At 40.9% G+C, this 21,125-nt stretch overlaps 1 protein-coding gene across 1 annotated transcript in view; it reads right to left on the bottom strand.

Annotated features, from left to right (window-relative positions):
* The window catches only part of agbl4 (AGBL carboxypeptidase 4), an 854,548-nt gene that overhangs the window by 142,582 nt on the left and 690,841 nt on the right, over nucleotides 1–21,125 (bottom strand). The window contains exon 9 of the mRNA XM_043699224.2: nucleotides 4,321–4,432. Coding sequence (XP_043555159.1) covers nucleotides 4,321–4,432 — 112 coding nt within the window. The remainder of the gene's footprint in view (nucleotides 1–4,320; nucleotides 4,433–21,125) is intronic.

Here is a 21,125-nt window from a genome sequence, read left to right as displayed (position 1 = left end):
TAATAAGGTCATTATCCCTTTATTATTACTCAATTGCACACAAATAACTTCCCTGGATGTATTCCCAGGAGTATCCTCTCTAAGTACAATTGTAATATTATCCCTTATCAAAAATGCCACTCCTCCTCCTCTCTTGCCCCCCTTTCTGTCCTTCTTATAGCATTTGTATTCTATGATATCCCAGTCCCATGTTCCTAATCATGCACTGAGTTCATCTGCCTTCCCTATGAGGCCTCTTGCATTGTAATAAATGCAGTTTAATTTATTAGTTCTACCTTGTTCTCTGATTTGTTCTTGCTGCCCTGACTGTTTGACTTGCTCCTTTTCCCAACTGTACCAATCTCAGATTGATCTCTTTCCTCACTATCTCCCTGGGTCCCACACCCTCACCTTACCAGTTTAAATCCTCCTGAGCAGGTCTAGCAAATCTCTCTGCCAGCATATTAGTCCCCTTCCAATTCAGATGCAATCCATCCTTCTGTACAGGTCACTTCTACCGCAGAGGAGATTCCAATGATCCAAACATGCGAATCCTTTTCCCCCTGCACCATCTCCTCAGCCATTCATTCATCTACTCTATCTGCCTATTCCTACCCTCGCTTACTCTTGGCTTTGGGAGTAATCCTGATATTACTCCTCTCAAAGACTTACTTTTTAAATTCCTGTCTAACATTCTATATTCTCCCTTCAGAATCTCATCCTTTTTCCTTCCTATGTCATTAGTTCCAATGCATACAACAACCTCCTTCTGCTCCCACTCCGCTTTGAGAATATCCTGCACTTTCTCTGAGACATCCTTGATCCTGACACCAGGGAGGCAACACACTATTCTGATTTTTCGCTGTCAGCTGCAGAAATGTTTGTTTGTGCCTCTGACTAGTGAGTCCCCTCTTACAATTGATCGCTTGGAACCTGATGCATCCCTCGTTATATTAGTGCCAGTCTAAGTACCAGAGACTTTGCTGTTCATGCTACATTCCCCTGAGAATCTATCACTCCCTACACTTTCCAAAACAGCATCCTATTTTGAGTTAGGGATATCACAGGAGACTCCTGCATTACCTGCCTCTCTCTTTTACCTTTCCTGGACGTTACCCATCTACCTGACTGTATCTGTGGTTTTTCTCCCTTCCTATAATTGTCATCCTTCACATCCCTAAATCTTCTAAATTCCTCATGACCTAAAACTGTCGCTCCAACTAATCCATGCGATCTGATGGGATTCACAACTAAACACGCTTACTGCAGACATAATCATCAGTAACATGGAAACTCTCCATAATCTCCAACATCTGACAGGAAGAGTAAATCACTCTACGAAAGCCCTTCTTTGCACCTCAACAATCTACAAACCCAGAAATTAGCACCATCTTACTACTCTTTTACGCTGCTCCAAGCCAACTTAGTACCTCCGTTTGATATTTTAAAATTTCAATCAAGATTCAGATCTCAATAAAACATATAATCAAAAAGAACCTCCTCTACTCACTATTGTAGACTTACAAAACAAAAGAGCAGCAAGGTTACACTTAAAAACTATTGACTTAGCTGTTCCTATGCTGTGAGCTCTTCCATGCAGGTTCCTCCAAGGTCAGATGTGATTTTTGGTGCGTGTTAATTTTTCTTAGATGCACCCCAGTGTCCATAAATACTTGAACTCAAACGGCAAAGGCAGTAGCTGCGCAGATTCAGTGCCGTGTCAGACAGCAGGTTAGGTCTCTCTCTCTCTCTCTCTCTCTCAATCTCTCACACTGACCATGTGGTCTCTGACTTTGTCTCTCTTCTTCCTTTTAAAGGGGCTATTGTTTTGATTTTTTTCCCCCAAAGTTCCAAAACAATACGACTGCTTATAAAATTGTATTACTGCTCCTGGAATTCAAGGAAATCAACTCCAACACCTAAAATACCTGAAAGAAGGACCAGCTCTTACAGCTTCAATTTTTTTCTCATCATCCATCTTGGAGCACAGGAGAATGTCGATCATCAGTAAAGTGCCATCAACAATGCTATCATGCAGCACCTGCTCAGCAATAATCCGTTCAGTGACGTTCAGTTTGGGTTCCACCAGGGCCATTCTGCTCCTGGCCTCATTCCAGCCTTGGTTCAAACATGAACAAAAGAGCTGAATTTCAGAGGTGAGGTGAGAATGATAGTCTTTGACATCAAAGCTACATTCGACCAAGTGTGGCATCAAGGAGCCCTAGCAAAACTGGAATCAATAAGTATCACGGGCAAAATCTCTGATGGTTAGAAACATATCTGACACATATGAAGATTGTTGTGGTTGTTGGAGATCAGTCCTCTCAGCTTCAGAACATCTCTGCAGGAGTTCCTCAGGGTACTGTCCTTGGCCCAACCATCTGCAGCTGCCTCATTAATCACTGTCCCTCTGTCATTAGGTCAGAAGTGTGGATGTTCACCGATGATTGCACAATTTTCAGCACCATTCATGACTCCTCAGATACTGAAGCAGTCCATGTCCAAATACAACAAGATCTGGACAATATTCAGGCTTGTGCTGACAAGTGGCAAGTAACACTCACGTCACACCAATGCTTGGCAATGACCGTCACCAATAAAAGACAATCTAACCACTGCCCCATGACTTTTAATGGTGTTACCATCATTGAATCCCCCCACTAACAACATCCTGGGAGTTATCATTGACCAAAAACTCAACTGGACTCACCACAAAAACACTGTGGCTACAAGAGTAGGTCAGAGGCCAGCAACACTGCAGCGAGTAAGTCAACTCCTGACTCCTCAAAGCCTGTCCACCACCTTCAAGGTACAAGTCAGCAATGTGATGGAATATTCCCCACTTGCCTGAATGACTCAACCCCAGCAACGCTCAAGAAGCTTGACACCATTGGACAAAGCAGTCTGCTTGATTGGCACCACACCCACAAGCATCCACTCACTCCACCACCAATGTTCAGTAGCAGCAGTGTGTACTAACCATAAGATGCACTGCAAAATTTCACTAAAGATCCTCAGAAGGGCAGCAGATATATGGGGAACACCACCGTCTTCAAGTTCCCCTCCAAGTCACTCACCATTCTGACTTGGAAATGTATCACTGTTCCTTCACTGTCACTGGGTTAAAATCCTGGAATTCTCTCCCTTATGGCAGTGCGAGTCAACCTTCAGCAGGTGGACACAGCGGTTCAAGAAGACAGCTTACCACCACCTTCTCAAGCGCAATTAGGGACGGACAATAAGTGCTGGCCCTGCCAGCGATGCCCACATCCCACAAAATGAATAAATAAAAATACCACCTTCATCACAAAGACCACAGAAATCTGAGAATATGGCTATCTGCCACCATCTCAAGGGCAATAAATGTTGGTCTTGCCAATGATGCCCACATCCTCTGAATAAAAAATATTAACATTAACTATGCTGAAAATATCTATTCCTTGAGCTCTGATAATGAACGTGGAGGGCTTATGCAATTGGAACCTGGAACCTAGAGTAGTTAAAATTCAAAGGACAGCTACTGAGAGTTACATGACAATGTAAAATCTAGCATAATAAGTTTTATGAAAATAACTATTATACATGTTGCATTGAGAAGATTACTTGCTGTAATTTAAAGATGAAAATTTAAATTTAAAATAAGAAAATGTTATTGCAGCTTGGTTCCTGTGTGCTGCATTCTATCACAAACTAGAAAATTAAAATATCACCAGGGAGTTTCAGTAATTATGAGAAACTTTAGATCTTGGAGAAAATTGATTAAGTTTTATCAGTTATATCCATATGCTATAGCTGTAAATTACAGCTTAAAATATTCAATATTGTCAAAAGACTGATCCCTGGTGTTTTAATCGATCAGAAGGCTGAACTGGAGGAAGTGAAAGATAAAGAGTTGAAATAAAATCTGAAAAAAGAATACAATATCAGGTTAAGAGGAAGTTCAAAAGAACAGAAAGGCCATTGAAAAGTGCAGCTGTCTCTAGTAAATTGCAGGAAATGGGAGAGCAATTATACTGTTGCCAAAATTTCAGTCAGCTCCAGAATTTATCAATTATTCAAATAGTCAATATATGCTCAATATAAATTATCTAGAGCCTGACAATGGAAAAAGAAATGGAACATTACACTGTAAGTTAAACCTACCTTCAACCAGAAGAAGAATCTGAATTGTTTTTCAAAGAATACGAGTGTGGCTATTGTGCAAGCCATCCTAAACAGAATTGATTCCAGTTTTGGCAGCAGTTCTTGGTAAGACATTTACAAATTGTTACATTCAACCTACAAAATGACAGTCCCTTTTCTGCTCAGATGAGCTTCTGCCTTTTCATCATTATTACTCACCGGATTATCATACATTTGCACAATTAGCTGCTTTACACCATAAAGTGTAGGATGAGCCCAAGCAGAGGGATCCTGCCAGTGTCGATTTAGATCAAACCCCATTAAAGAGCACCTAAAGAAAGAGTAAAGCATGATTTATCAAAGGAAAGCTTGTACATTTATTGTACATTTGATGAAGGCATTTAAATAATAGAGTAACACTAAGCATCTGACAGACATCAGTGAGAGATATGGTGAGCAATATCTCCATAACTTACACAAAATTAGTTGTTTAAATTTATTTCCTAAAACAAACTTTAATATTTATTTTATCAGATTTCTTAAACACTAAACCTTGAAATTCATGTCCCCTGTTTTCGGAGCTTGGGGGCTGTGATTCACAGCCTGCTCCTTAACTATACAGATGAAAATGAGCTGCACATTAACAGTGCATCAATCTGCATGATTATAGCGCCTGGCCAAACCAGCCCATGCTGCTGCTTCTTTTTAATGCAACATGCTATATTTGCATTCAACAGGAAAGCAAATAATATTCCTCAGAAACAGCATGTTACAATCAGCCTGCTCTTCACTGCCCCTCTTAAAGGGAAATTGCATGTGAGAATATTGATGCAATTCAAATTATGGTGAAGTTAACTCCATGGCAGTGAGAAAGCCCAATGGTGACAGATGCTGGAGGCATTAGTGATAAACGTGACATGCAGATGAGAAGAGATTGAATGGTTCCATCAAGAAATCAAGGCTGATCTCAATGACTGCCTTCAGAAGGGAGCAGAGGTCAAGTGTTGAAGGCTGAACTGGAAATATTGGCAGCAGTATCATAAGAAGTCTAATGTCCTTGGAGGTCTCAATATCTGTGAATGCATTTTCACAAGACATTTTCTACTTACCACAACATCGATGGCATGTGCTGCTCAGCAAACTACATCTCCATTACCCACCTGGTATCAGTCCCTAATACTTAGGACTCATACCTAATACGATGTATATAGATACACTGTCTCATCCAACCAATGATGCCAGCTTCACACCCTCTTCTTGCTGCCTCCAAGCACCTCTAGCTATTCAGGTGAGATGTTTGTATAACCCAAACATGTTGCAATGATATAGCTGGCAATCTGTCCTCTGACTCATAATTCAAACAAGATGAGAAATAAACAAAAATGAAACAATGGGGTACTACAATGCCTGCATCAGTTGAACCTTATAGAGCAGATGATTGCTTGCATCATGGTGTCAGCTGCAATAGAGCCTGAAGCATCCAATTTCAGAATATGTGATATGTTCTCGCATTATTCTACTTTTCAGTTCCCAGTGCACCACTACTTGCTGATAAATTGAGCAAGCTGCTGATTGAATGCTCTTCAATCTATCCTGATAAATGAAGTTTCTCCACCCGGACCATTCTTGTAAACTGCTTCTGCACTCTTTCCACTGCATTCACATCTTTCCTGTGTGCCACCCAGACCTGTACACAATTTTCCAGTTGAAGTCTAACAAATGCCATATGTAAGTTCAACATCACCTCCTTACTCTTGTTCTATACCCTTATTAATAAAGCTAAGGATACTGTATGCTTTTCTTATTTCTTTTGCTACCTGTCCTGTCACATTCAATTATCTGTACATATATAAAATCAGATCTTTCTTCTCCTGCACTTCCCTTAGAATTGTCCCCCTTATTTTGTATTGTTGTGCAATGTTCTTCCTAAAAAGTGTATCACCACATACTTCTCTGCATTGAAACTCATCTGCTACCTAACCGTCCAACTTGTCTATCGTTCCTGAGTTCCACACTGTCCTTCTTCATTGTTTATAAATCTTCCAAGTTTTGTATCATCTGCAAACTTTGAAATTGTCTCCTGTACACCAAGATCTAGATCATCAACATTAATATAAAGAAAAGCAACGGTTCCAATATCAACCATTGGGAACTCCAGTAAAAAAACTTCCTCCAACCTGAAAACTATCCATTGACCATTACACTCTGTTGCTTGTCACTCAGCAATTTTCTCTCCATGTCACTGCTAATCCTTTTATTCCATGACCTGTAACTTTTCTCACTTTGGAATTTAGGAGAATAAGGGGTGGTACCAGGGGACTGGAGAGTGGCGAATGTGTGCCCCTGTTCAAAAAAGTGAATAGGGATAACCCCGGGAATTACAGGCCAGTTAGTTTTACTTCGGTGGTAGGCAAAGTAATGGAAAGGGTACTGAGGGATTGGATTTATGAGTATCTGGAAAGACACTGCTTGATTAGGGACCGCCAGCATGGATTTGTGAGGGGTAGGTCTTGCCTTGCAAGTCTTATTGAATTCTTTGAGGAGGTGACCAAGCATGTGGATGAGGGTAGAGCAGTGGATGAAGTGTACATGGATTTTAGTAAAGCATTTGATAAGGTTCCCCATAGTAGGCTCATGCGGAAAGTCAGGAGGCATGGGATAGAGGGAAATTTGGCCAGTTGGATAGAAAACTGGCTAACCGGTCGAAGTCAGAGAGTGGTGGTAGATGGTAAATATTCAGCCTGGAGCCCAGTTACAAGTGGAGTTCCGCAGGGATCAGTTCTGGGTCCTCTGCTGTTTGTAATTTTTATTAATGATTTGGAAGAGGGAGTCGAAGGGTGGGTCAGTAAATTTGCAGATGATACGAAGATTGGTGGAGTTGTGGATAGTGAGGAGGGCTGTTGTCGGCTGCAAAGGGACTTAGATATGATGCAGAACTGGCCTGAGGAGTGGCAGATGGAGTTCAACCCTGTCAAGTGTGAGGTTGTCCATTTTGGAAGGACAAATAAGAATGTAGAATACAGGGTTAACGGTAGGGTTCTTAGTAAGGTGGAGGAGCAGAGGGATCTTGGGGTCTATGTTCATAGATCTTTGAAAGTTGCCACTCAGGTGGATAGAGCTTGTAAGAAGGCCTAAGGTGTATTAGCGTTCATTAGCAGAGGGATTGAATTCAAGAGTTGTGAAGTGATGTTGCAGCTGTACAGGACCTTGGTAAGGCCACATTTGGAGTACTGTGTGCAGTTCTGGTCGCCTCACTTTAGGAAAGATGTGGAAGCTTTGGAGAGGGTGCAGAGAAGATTTACCAGGATGTTGCCTGGAATGGAGAATAGGTCCTACGAGGATAGGTTGAGAGTGGGGCTAGGCCTTTTCTCATTGGAACGGCAAAGGATGAGGGGTGACTTGATAGAGGTTTATAAGATGATCAGAGGAATAGATAGAGTAGACAGTCAGAAACTTTTTCCCCGGATACAACAGAGTGTTACAAGGGGACATAAATTTAAGGTGAAGGGTGGAAGGTATAGGGGGGATTTCAGGGGTAGGTTCTTTACCCAGAGAGTGGTGGGGGCATGGAATGCGCTGCCTGTGGGAGTGGCAGAGTCAGAATCATTAGTGACCTTTAAGCGACAATTGGATAGGTACATGGATGGGTGCTTAAGCTAGGACAAATGTTCAGCACACAACATCATGGGCCGAAGGGCCTGTTCTGTGCTGTATTGTTCTATTGTTCTAAGAATGGATCTTACTGAAACACATAAGATCCTGAGGGAACTGACATGGTGGATGTTTCCCCTGTGGAGTAGACAAAAACTACAGGGACTCTGTTTAAAATGAAGGGTCTCCCATTTTAGATGGAGATAATGAGGTTTCTTTGTTTCAGAAAGTTATTAGTCTCTGAAATTCTCTTCCCTAGAAAGCAGCAGAGTTACGGTCATTGAATATTTACAAGGCTGCTTGTAATAAGATCATGATTAACAATGGCAATAAAGTAGGTAGAAAAATATAATTAAAACAATAAGTAAATTGGCCACAATCTTATCAAATGACAGAGCAGGATTCAGTGGCCAAATAGCCCATTCCTGCTCTTAATTCACAGGTACATGTGTTACAGAAAGGTTTCTGACACTATCAAAGAGTACGGAGGAAGTGATCACTCATTGGCCACTGCCAGCATGGCTGAAGACAGGAAGAAAGGAAGCTGCAGCATTCTGTCCTCCAGCAAAATTCTAGGATTTCTGACATGGGTCTATGGAATGTCCTTGGAACACAAACTTCACAGGATACCAACTTCACACTCCCTCCATCGTTGTCATTCCATCAATGCTTAAGCATTTTCCCATCAGCTCATCAGCCCAGACTGTTACCACCTAAGCTGAGGTGGTGCCCATCCAAATCAAGGTATCCCAGAGCTACTAAATCTTGCAAGGTCAACTACAGTCTTCCCATGAAAATCAACAACATTAGTGATGGTCAACTGAGATATATTAGAGATGTCACCTGCTTCTTCCTGGAAGCATCCCATGCAAAGGATTTCAAGAACACAATCACCATTGTAACCTCTGGAAACAACCTGCAAACTGTCAACCATTTCCAAAAACTCAGGCAGAACCACCAGAAATTAATGATTGTTGACTCATTGAAATAGTATTAATGGGGAATCCTTCCTGCTGCAGTGCATATTTGCATGAGGACATCAGCTAGAGTGGTGAGGTCAAAGATTGCAGTGTTTGCATCACATCAGCATTATGCTATCTACCTATTCTGTTTATTTCTGCTGCATGTTTTTAGGGCCAGATCTACTGACATTACTAAATGGTATTTGATGGGGCTGAGGCAGAAGTCTATGCACTATATTGATGATATTTTGGAGGCAAAGTGGCACCTGTAGTCCTGAAGCTTACAAACAAAATATCAAAGCTGAGGCAGAATTTAAAAGTAGCAGCAGAAATATCAAGTGAATACATACCTGATTTTACTGACAGAGTAACAAATGCAGAAAATCTGCCCTATAAAGTCATGCATAAATTGTTATCATTGTTCTTTAGTCTTTATTACAGTGTCAAAATTTATTATACAATAATCACTAGAGCCCAAGAGTTCATCTATTTTTAGATTTTTAATCATTTTGGTTGACTGCTATATGTGACTCCATAAATTTTTCATCTTCCCTTTCCCTGATCCATCCACTTCACTAATAAGATATTTAAATCCTTCATGATCATCACATTGTAATTCCCTTCATCTACGCCTGCTTGTCTGAACAGTTTATATCTACCTGTTCACCTTGAGCTATTGATCGATAAGTCATGAGTAATTACTTTGCTGCTCTTATCGACACTAATTTCCAGCAAATTACTTGTGCTATCTCTGCTTTTTAACACTCTTTCGACTGATGTTATGTTGTGCCTTAATAATCATGCTCACACCTCACCTAATTTAATAGACTGATACATAGAAAACAGTTGAAACCCTTTAAAGTTTAGTCTTTTAACCATCTTTGACCTACTGCTGTATTATGGTAATGCAGTTAACGTTCATAATGTCTCTGTATCTGTTTTAATCAGAAACATCTGCTTTAGCATAAAAGCGTGGAAGTCTTCTTTCAACAGTTACTTATTTTCCATTTTCATCCCATTTTATATTTCTATGTTTGTGCAGAAAGCATTCAGTATAGGAGTTGGGAAGTCATGTTGCAGCTGTACAGGACATTAGTTCAGTCACTTTTGGATTATTGTGTGCAATTCTGATCTCCTTCCCTCTTTTAAGAAGGATGTTGTGAAACTTGAAAGGGTTCAGAAAAGACTTAAGAGGATGTTGCCAGGGTTAGAGGGTTTGAACTATACGAAGAGGCTGAAGAGGCTGGGGCTATTTTCTCTGGAGCGTCAGAGGCTGACGGGTAATCTTATAGAGGTTTACAAAATCATAAGTGGCATGGATAGGGTAAATAGGCAATGTCTTTTCCCCAGGGTGGTGCACTTGCATACCCATGTTTCAAATAAGTAGATGATACTGTTATTAACATAGCAGAGAGCGGAACTTCAGACAAGTATTATATTTGTGTAAGTCTCCTTATTTCAATATATGATTCCTATGCCAAGTATCATGGCTATTTGGGCAGCATTAACCATTTGCTTATTGACATTTATAAGACGCCATCACTAAAAACCTAGTTTAAGTAGATCCTATTCAGAAAAAAAACTACGAATGAAGAGGAATTCATGTCTTCAAATTGTGAGTTGAGGAAAAGCTTTAGTACAACGATACATTTTTCATGGAATGTGGGCGTGACTAGCTGAACCAGCTTTGATTGCCCATCTCTAGTTGCCCTTTAGAAGTTGGTGATGTCTTTTTAAACCGCTGTAGTTAATTTGATCGAGATAGACCAACAATTAGGGAGGAATGTCCACAAGTTTGGTCTGGCAACACTTAAGAAATGACAATATTTCCAAGTCTGCACTGTAAGTGTTTGGAAGGGGATTTGCAGAAGATGGTGTTCATATGCATCTGCTGCCTTTGTCCTCTCGTTGATCACGGTCATCTGTTGGTAGGTGCTGTCTGAGGGACTTCAGCGAAGTTTTGCACTGTATCTTGTAGATGGTACATATTGCTGCTACTCAGTGACAGTAGTGGATGGAGTGTTTATTTTAGGAAATGGTGCCAATTAAATGGGCTACTTTGTCCTGGTTGATGTCAAGCTTCTTGAATCTTGCCAGAGCTTGACTTGTGTTTTGTGGATTATGGTGGTGAGTTACTTGCTACTGGATTCCTTGCCTGAGTTAACATTTCAAATGCAGTGATCCTTTTTCACTAGACTCAAAACAATCACTCAGTTTTCTGTTTAGATTAGATTAGATTAGATTCCTTACAGTGTGGAAACAGGCCCTTTGGCCCAACCAGTCCACATTGACCCTCTGAAGAGTAACCCAACCAGACCCATTTCACTCTGACTAATACACCTAACACTATGGGCAATTTAGCATGGCCAATTCACCTGACCGGCACATCGTTGGACTGTGGGCACCCAGAGGAAACCCACGCAGACACAGGGAGAACGTGCAAACTCCACACAGTCACCCGAGGCTGGAATCGAACTTGGGACCCTGGTGCTGTGAGGCAGCAGTGCCAACCACTGAGCCACTGTGCCACCCCTGTTCACAGATGTTATCAGACCTGCTGAGTTTCTTCAGCAATTCTAAGCATCTGCAGTTCTTTGTTGCATTACTAGCTGCTGACTTATTTGTCACTTGCAAGCTCAAATGTGGATACTACTCAGGCTTTGCTGGATTTGGAAGTGGACTGTATTAGTGTCTAAGGAACTGTGAATGGTACTGATTATTGTGTAGTCACCAGTGAACATCCTCAGTTCTGATTTTATGAAGGCAGGAAGGTTATCGATGGAGCAACTGAAGATCACTGGGCCCATGGCATTACTCTGCGGAATTCCTGCAAAGATGTCCTTGAGCTGAGATAACTGATCTCCAACAAACATAACCATCTTGCCTCGTGTCAGTTATGACTCCAACCAGTGAAGAGAATACTCCTGATTCTCATTGACTCCAGTTTTGCTGGATGGCATGTTTCAGCAAGGGCAGCCTTAATCTTAAGCGCAGTCAATCTTATCTCATTTCTAGAATTCAATTCTGTTGTCTAAGTTTGAACTAAGATTGCAATGGGATGAGGACTTGAGCAGAATCCATAATAGCTGTCAGTGAGAAGATTATTGCTAAGCAAATGCTGATTGATGATGCTCTTGATAACAATCTTTTCCTTCACTTAACTGATAGAATGATTACTAGTAGATTATAGAGTGGTATTGGATGGTTGAATTTGTCCTTTTATTTTGTGTACAGGACATATCTGGGCAATTTTACACATTGGTGGGTAGATGCCAACACTAGTTGCACTGGAACAGCTTGGCTAAGGGTGCAGCAAGTTCTGGAACCCATGTCTTCAGCACTACTGCCAGAATATTGTTAGGATACATAGCCTTTGCATGATTAACTCTCTCCAGCAGTTTCTTAATATCATGTGGAGTGAATCAAATTTGTTGAAGACTATCATAATGATTATGGAAATCTTTGGAAGAGGCCAAGATGGATCAGCCACTCAATATTCTGCCTGAAGGTTGTTGCAAATACTTCGGCTTCATCTTTATCTTTTGTATTGATGTGCTCGACTCTTTCATCATTGATAATGGGGATACTTGTCGAGCCTTCTCCTCCAGAGATGTTTAATTATTAACTAGATATGACAGAAGTGCTTAGTTGTCATCTTTTGGTTGAGGAGCTGCTGAGGATGTCACAAGTATGCAAGTAACTCTATTTTGTAACTTCACAAGATGCACCTCATTTGCCATCCTGCACTCTTCATTGTACCAGGGTTGTTCCCTTTGCATAATGGTAATGGTAGAATGGGGGATATACTGACCATGAGGTTACGTGTTGCGTTTGAGGACAATTGAGCTGCTGTATACCAATGGCATCTCATCCATGCCCAGTTTTCAGCTGCTATATCTGTTTGAAGTCTGTCCCATTTCGCACAGTGAGAGTGTCAGACAACATAAATAGTTGAGATAGCCTCAATGTGAAGAAGGGATTTTGTCTCCCCAAGGATTGTATGGTGGTCAATTTGATTGATACTGTCATGGAAAAACGTAGTTGTGGCAGGCAAATTGATGAAGATTTTTAAAAATATTCATTTGTGGTATATGGGTGTCACTGGCTGGCCAGGATTTATTGTACATCCCTAGTTGCCCTTTAGAATGTAGTGATGAGCTGCCTTCCTGAACCACTGCAGTCTACCAGCTGTGGATTGACCCATACTGCCATAAGAGAGTTAATTCCAGGACTTTGACCAAGTGACAGTGAGGGAACGGCAATCTATTTCCAAGTCAGGATAATGAGTGGCTTGGAGGGGAACTTGAAGATGGTGGTGTTCCCATTTATCTGCTGCTCTTGCCCTTCTAAATGGAAATGGTCATGGGTTTGGAAGGTGCTGAGGACTTTTGATGAATTTCTGCAGTGCACCTTGTAGTTAGTACATATTGTGCTACTGAGCGTCAGTGATGGAAGAAGTGGATACTTGCGGATATGGTGCCAATCAAGCAGGCTGCTTTGTCCTGGACGGTGTCAAGCTTCTTGAGTGTTGTTGGGGCTGTACTCATCCAGGCAAATGGGGAGTATTCCATCACACTCCTAACTTCAGCCTTGTAGATAGTGGATTATCTTGGAAGAGTCAGGAGGTGGTTACTTGCTGCAGTATTCCTAGCTTCTGACCTGCTCTTGTAAGCCGCTGTGTTTTTGTGGTGAGTCCAACTGAGTTTTTGGTCAATGATAACTCCCATGATGTTGATAGTGGGTGAATTCAGTGATGGTAACAGCATTGAAAGTCAAGGGGCAGTGGTTAGATTGTCTCTTATTCATGATGATCATAACCTGGCAATCGTGTGGTGCGAGCGTTACTTGCCACTTGTCAGCCCAAGCCTGGATATTGTACAAATCTTGTTGCATTTGAACACAGATTACTTCAGTGACTGAGGAGTGGCGAACAGTGCTGAACATTGTGTAATCATTGGCGAACAATCCCATTTCGAACCTTATGATGGACTGACGGTCATTGATGAAGCAGCTGAAGATAGTTGAGCTGAGGACAGTACCCTGAGAAATTCCTGGAGCTGAGAGGACTTAACAACCACTAGAGGCTTTGCCCCATACCTAATTATTCCAGTTTTGCTAGGGCTCCTTGATGCCACACTCAGTTGAATGCAAACTTGATGTCAAGGGCTGTCACTCCCACCTCACCTCTGGAATTCAGTTCTTTTGTGCATGTTTGAATCAAGGCTGTAATGAGGTTAGGAGATTATTGGCCATTGCTGAACCCAAACTGGGCGTCACTGAGCAGGTTATTGCACAGCAGATACTACATGATAGCACCACTGATGACATCTTCCATCACTTTACTGATGATCAACAGTTGGCTGGAATTGGCTGGATTAGATTTGTCCTGCTTTTTGTGTACAGGACATACTGGGCAATCTTGTACATTGTTGCAGAGATACTAGTGTTATAAATGTACTGGAATAGCTTGGTTAGGGGATTGACACATTCTGGACCACAAGTGTTCAGTACTATTGCCAGAATGCTGTCAGGACCCGAAGCAGCATCCAGTGCCTTCAACCTTTCCTTGCTATCATGTGGAGTGAATCAAATTGGCGGAAAACTGGTGTCTGTAATGCTGGAGACCACTGGAGAAAGCCAAGCTAGATCATCCACTCGGCACTTCTGGCTGAAGATTGCTGTGAAAGCTTCAGCTTTATCTTTTGCACATAGAATACGGGGAGAATGAGCCATTTGGATACAGAACTGGTTTGAAGGTAGAAGAGAGAGGGTGGCGGTGGAGGGTTGCCTTTCAGACTGGTTTCTAATGATGTGCCATAAGGATCATTGCTGGGTTCACTACTTTTTGTCATGTATATAAATGATTAGGATGTGAACATTGGAGGTATAGTTAGTAAGTTTGCAGAATGACAGCAAAATTGGAGGTGTAGTGGACAGCAAAGAAGATTACCTCAGAGGACAACGGGATCTTGATCAGCTGGGCTAATGGGCCGAGGAGTGGCAGTTGGGAGTTTAATATAGATAAATGTGAGGTGCTGTATTTGGAAAAGGCAAATCAGGGCAGGACTTACACACTTAGTGGTAAGTTCCTGGGGATTGTTGATCAACAAAGAGACCTTGGAGTGCAGGTTCATAGCTCCGTAAAAGTGGAGTTGTAGGTAGGTAGGATAATGAAGAAGGTGTTTGGTATGCTTTCCTTTATTGGTCAGTGCCTCGAGTATAGGAGTTGCGGAGGGTCATGTTGCAGCTGTACAGGACATTGTTAAGGCCACCAATGGGCAAGGAAATTTCCTGCTGATCAATGTCCTCCCTCAGCTGATGAATCGGTACACCTCCATGTTAAATAACACTTAGAGGAAGCACTGTGACTGGCAAGAGCACAAATGTACTCTTGCCGCTACTGAGACTGGCTTGGTAGCAGTACTACAGATTGAGCTGGTAGGTCCTAAAGGAAATAACAAGAGGGAAAAACATACTTGACCTCATCCTTACCAATCTGCCAGCTTCAGATGCATCTGTCCATGACCATACTGGTAAGAGGGACCACCACACAATCATTGCGAAGATGAAGTCCCACCTTCACACTGAGATTAACATCCATTATGTTCCGTGGCATTATCACTGTGCTAAATGGGACAGACTTCGAACAGATCTAGTAACAGAAGATTGAGTATCCATGAGGTGGTATGGGCCATCAACAGCAGCAGAATTGTACTCCAGTACAATCTGTAACCTCATGGCCCAACATATCCCTCACTCAACCATTATAATCAAGCAAGAGATCAATCCTGATTCAATGGTAGTGCAGGAGGGCATGCCAGGAGCAGCAGCAGGCATACCTGAAGATGAGGTGTCAACCTGGTGAAGCCACAAGCAGGACAACCTGCATGCCAAGCAGCAGAAGCAGCAAGTGATAGACAGAGCTAAGCGATCCCACAATCAATGGATCAGATCTAAGCTCTGTAGCCCTGCCACATCCAGTCATGGACAATTAAACAGCTCAGTGGAGGAGGATTCTAATCTTGCTAACCAATCTACTATGAGGAATCTTGTCGAACACCTTACTGAAGTCCATATAGATCACATCCACCACTCTGTCCTTATCGTTCCTCTTCGTACTTCTTCAAAAAACTCAATCAAGTTGGTGAGACCTGATTTCCCATGCACAGTCATGTTGACTACCCCTAATCAGTCCTTGCCTTTTCAACTACATGTAAATCCTGACCCTCAGGATTCCCTCCAACAACTTGCCTATCAGCAATGTCAGGCTAACTGATCTATAGTTCCCTGGCTTGTCCTTACAGTCTTTTTAAAATAGTGGCACCACATCAGCCAACCTTCAGTTTTCCGTCATCTCACCTGTGACTATTGATAATACTAATATCTCAGCAAGGGGCCCAGCAATCACTGCCCTAGTTTCCCACAGAGTTATAGGTTATGCCTGATTGGGTCCTGGGGATTTATCCACCTTTATGCATTTTAAGATATCTTGCACCTCCTCCCCTGGAAGATGGACATTTTTCAAGATGTTACTATCTATTTCCCAACATTCTATATTTTTCATGTCCTTCTCCACAGTAAAAAAACTGATACAAAATACTCGTTTAGTAACCCCACCAGTTCCCTGGGCTGCGTTGCTGATCTTTCCAGTTTAAATTCTTTGAGACTGTGTAGCAATTGGTACAACTGAATGGTTTGCTCAGCCATTTCAGAGGACAACTGAGAGTCAACCATATAGCTGTGGGTCTAAAGTTACATGTAGGCCAGACCAGGTGAGGATGGCAGATTTCCTTCCCTGAAGAGCAGTAATGAACCAGATGGGTTTTTCCTGACAATCGACAATTACTTTATGGTGATTAGTAGACTTGTAATTCCAGAATTTAATTTTATTAAATTCAAATTCCATCACCTGCTATGGTGTGATTTGAACCCAGGTTCCCCGAACATTACCTGAGTTTCTGGATAAATAACCTAGCGATAATACCACTAGACTACTGCCTGCCCATAGATGAGGTTGAGAATATTTTCCCTCTTGCTTTTTCCTTCATCAACTGCTGCAGACCCAGTCTGGCACATGTATCCTGTGGCCCCCAACCATCTTGATCAGTAGTTCTGCTGCCAAGGCACTCTTGGTGATGGACACTGAAGTCTTTCATACAATGTACATTCAGTACCCAGAGCAACCTGAGGACCTCTTCCAAGTGGTGTACTGATCCTTCAGCTGAGGGGAAGGTGTGGGAGCTGGGCAGTGTGTGGTAATCAGTAAGAGGTTTCTGTGCCATGTTTGACAGATGCCATGAGACTTCATGGGGTCTGAATCAATATTGAGGAATCCCTGAACAACTTCCTCCTGCTGTCTATGACTGCCAGCCCTTCTGCTTGGTGTGTCCTGCCCCACTAGCCTGGATGGTGATGGTGTTGTCTGGGATATTGTCTGTAAGGTATGATACCATGAGTATGATTATGTCAGGCAGTTGCTTGTCTCGTCTATCAGACAGCTACTTAACAAACCATCGAACTTGTCGAGACTGACCTCTCAACTAAACAGACGGCAATGAGACTATCCCTGTTGACCCTTGTTCAGGAGTAACTTGGTCAGTAACTGAAGGTACTTACATATGCTCACTTAAACACAGAAATCAGAAGTTGCTGTCTGTGTTGCCCTCTTTCTATCAAAGATTTGTTTTGAAGGAGGGGAATGGCATTCACATAAATTGAAGGGCATAACTTTGAGATATTTACTCAATGGATAACAAAAAAAGCACCAGAAAAGGTAAGGGTTTGTCCATTCAAGTTTGAATTAATTATTGACAATGTGACAAGTCTTAATGTGATGCACCCATTTCGGCAATGAAGTTTTAAAAAAAGTGCAGATACTTGTTTCTTCAAATTTAATTATAATTGGAGGTTTAATGAATTTATGTTACTTGTTCTTTTTGTTTGTTTACTTAACTCTTCTAATCCTGTTGCTTATAAGCTTCTTCAAGCCTGGGGTACTCTGATATTGATCAGGATTGCCATCTTTCTGCTCTAATTGGAAGAGTCTTATTGAGTAAACAAAATGAAATTGATTGCATTATTACACTATTTACAGATTGCATGAATATGATCTACATTATTAGATAGACTGTTAGGAACACGCTAGCCTCATGTATGACTCCCACTACTCCTTCTTTATCCTGATCAAGGCCCTGAGACCTCTGTGATGGATTTTCTTCTGGCAAAGTAACATTGCCAGTGTATAAGCTGTCCAAGTATATTGGTTTTAACTGTCATGCTGGTTGTAGAAATTGCGAAGTCATAGAATGGTACAGCTCAAAAGAAACCATTCAACCCACTATTCCTGTGCTGGTCCTTTCACTGAATTTATTATGACAAATTATTCCTTGTAGTACAACATCGTTTTTCTACTTCAAGATTTAACTGTATTTTGCTTGAAGCAATTGTTATCTTTTTATGTGCTACTATTGAATCTGCCTTCACCAACCTATACTGTTTAGGTCAATTCATAAATTATAAAAATACCTCAAGGTAGGCCTGTGGAACATGCACCCGGAGGAATTTATTACATTTCTTTACAGCTACACAGTTGGACCTAAACTGATCCAAATCTTCCCCCCCAGGTCACCGGAGCCATTCTTTTAAAAAGGGAGCACACCCCCCCCCCCCCAACTATAAAGAATTTCAGATCACAGCAACTTGCTGTTTAAAAACTGACTTTGCTTGCTTCTTTTGCCAATCACCTTAAATGTGTCCTCTAGTTACTGATCCTTTTTACTGCTGCATTAATGATTCAGAACACATCTATCAAATCTCTTCTCTACTTGCTCTAAGGAGAAAGAAAATTCCAGCCTCTTTATATACACCACATAACTAAAGTCCCTCATTCCTTGACCCATTCGAGTAATTCTCCTTCACTCTCTCAAAATCCTGCTTTCGTTCGCTCCCCAGAATTCTTTAAATCCTATCACCTTCCTTCTGCAGCTCAGCAGGCTTTATTTCTACACCAATGCAGACATGTATTGGTTGCTTCCCCAGAACTAACTAATTCTCTTCTTTGATATAATATAATTGAAACTCTTGGAAATACTCAGCATTGATGAAGAGGCCAAAAGATTAATCTTACAAATCCATGATATTACATCAGAACTCCCCTCTAAATATTCAAATTTCAGTATCCCACTGTCCTAATCTCTGCATTACAAGACAACTCTTCTGCCTCTATTGCTCCATGTACTTGTTCAGGATTTTCTCAGCTTCTGTATGTATGAAATAATGTGAACAAAGCTGGTAATTTCTTGATATGTAAGACAACCATACATAGACGAACCTCGATTATCCAGCATTTGATTAATCAAATTTCGGATTATCTGAACAAGATCACGAGGTTCCGATGCTTAGCTAACTATGTTATCTGGCATTAGAGTAACTGAACAAAATACTCCCCACCCGTGTATATACTGACTTTCCTGTTTCTGCATTACAGTAGCTCCTTAGACTCTTGGCTAAATCAAGTTTTGTTAATCCTTTTTATAATCTGCATTATCAATTACAACTTCTACTTATTCATATGAATGCATTTTCATATGTATTGTATGTCACTATGCTTACTCTCAATAAATGAGTCTAAGTGCTCAACTATATGCCACTCAACCATAAAACTGCATTCTAAGGAAATACTGCTTCACAGCACAGGTGGCATCACAACTGAGGACTCACTAAGATTGAAGTGCTTAGTTCATATTTTCATTTGCTTATATATTAAAAACTTGTTATGTAAGATACTTGATAAGGGAGCAGACATTTATAAGATAGAATCTTCATTTTTGCATTGAATGTATGAATAATTAGACCGAACTAACTGCTCAGTCATTTGCCTGTTAACCATCCCCAACTCCCAACTTGAATAGCATAGATATTTTCTGACAATATTATCAGTCAACACTGGGGTAGTAGCAGGATGTTTTTCATATAGATACTCCTGTCATGTGACAGTATGCTTCTCTTAAATTTTAATATCCCCATTTTACATAATGTGACATCATATGAGAAAATTTACCAATTACAATGTTAATCAGCAGCTTCCATACTTTGTTGAAGAGTGCTACTGAGTTGGGTCAATATCTTGTGGTGAAAGGGGTATATTCATTTCCCTTTGTCAATCTCCATTAAGACATACTGAACAGGAACTTGTTGCATAGTTCATAATTTATGTCTTATTGAGGATTCATGTTTGAAGGATTTTAGTGAGTTGTTCATTGGAAAAGACTGAAGAGATACTTGATTTTTTAAAAAGAGATCACTAACAAAAAACTTTGGGACACAATTCATGGTTCAAGTTAATTGCTTGGACTTAATTACTCAAAATCACATTCTTGGCTTTATGGCTGTCAGTCATTAAGTTTTGTTTGAATATTATTTGGAGTTCAGTTGTCGTAAAGTCTGCTGAGAGAGAATTGCTACTCAGTTCATCCTGTGCTTTTCTGAGAAAACCTTTTTGAATAAACCAGTGTGAGAGCAGAAACACTGACAAAGCTGCTCTTCTAGAAAAGTCTCTGAATTCACAATGAATTGGAACTATGAAGACTTTAGTGACACCTTGCTGTGTTTCTTGTGTTATGAAAGATGGGGAGGAGTGTACTGCCATTGTAGTATCACTACTCCATGAGCTGCAACACAAAATATCCAATGGTGGTTATTCTTGAAGGCACAAAGGATAAGGCGTAGAATATTCTGAAGTCTGTTATACTGACATTCTTGTGTGGTTAAGAAACTAATGCTGTATAGTTGTGTCTGGGATCTTGGCAGATGCACCTTTCAATCACTTTTCCAGAATAAAAATCAGGTTTCATCTTGAGCTTACAGCAATCAGGTTCCATCCTGCTCTCTGTTTCAGAAATAGAGAAGCTAAACTGGGATGCTGGTTCCTCTTCACCTGCCTTGTTTCCACTAGTTACAAATAATCAAAAACTTTCAAAGCCCAAAGCAGTGTTGAAGCAGCCTCAGGATGATCCTCAACAAAACAAGTAATTATCACAAGTCACATGATTTCCAAGGAGCCTTATTTAAAACATGGTTTAAACATCTAAAGACTTTACAGTGATAACTTTTTCAAACCAGCCCAGATCATGAAATGATTAATTATCCACAATCCTTCAAAACCCAAGCCTGCAAAGAATTATTGAATATGAATCTATTTCAAAACAAATTACACCCATCTATGTGAGTCAGGACACCAAATACAAAATTAAAGTCATCTTGAACATTTCAGACCTTAACTTTTTCTCCTTCATAAACAACAATTTTGAACCAAATGTTTTATTTTCAAATGTGTGTGCAATGTCACAGGGTAGATATTTATGCCTTCATTTGTGATACAGTGCAATACTCATCATTACATTTTTGAAAATA

Source organism: Chiloscyllium plagiosum, unplaced genomic scaffold (assembly GCF_037043375.1).
Source record: "Chiloscyllium plagiosum isolate Xiang-an unplaced genomic scaffold, Cpla_swu_hap1 HiC_scaffold_9, whole genome shotgun sequence".
Lineage (NCBI taxonomy): Eukaryota > Metazoa > Chordata > Chondrichthyes > Orectolobiformes > Hemiscylliidae > Chiloscyllium > Chiloscyllium plagiosum.
This window is presented reverse-complemented; position numbering and strand designations above follow the sequence as displayed.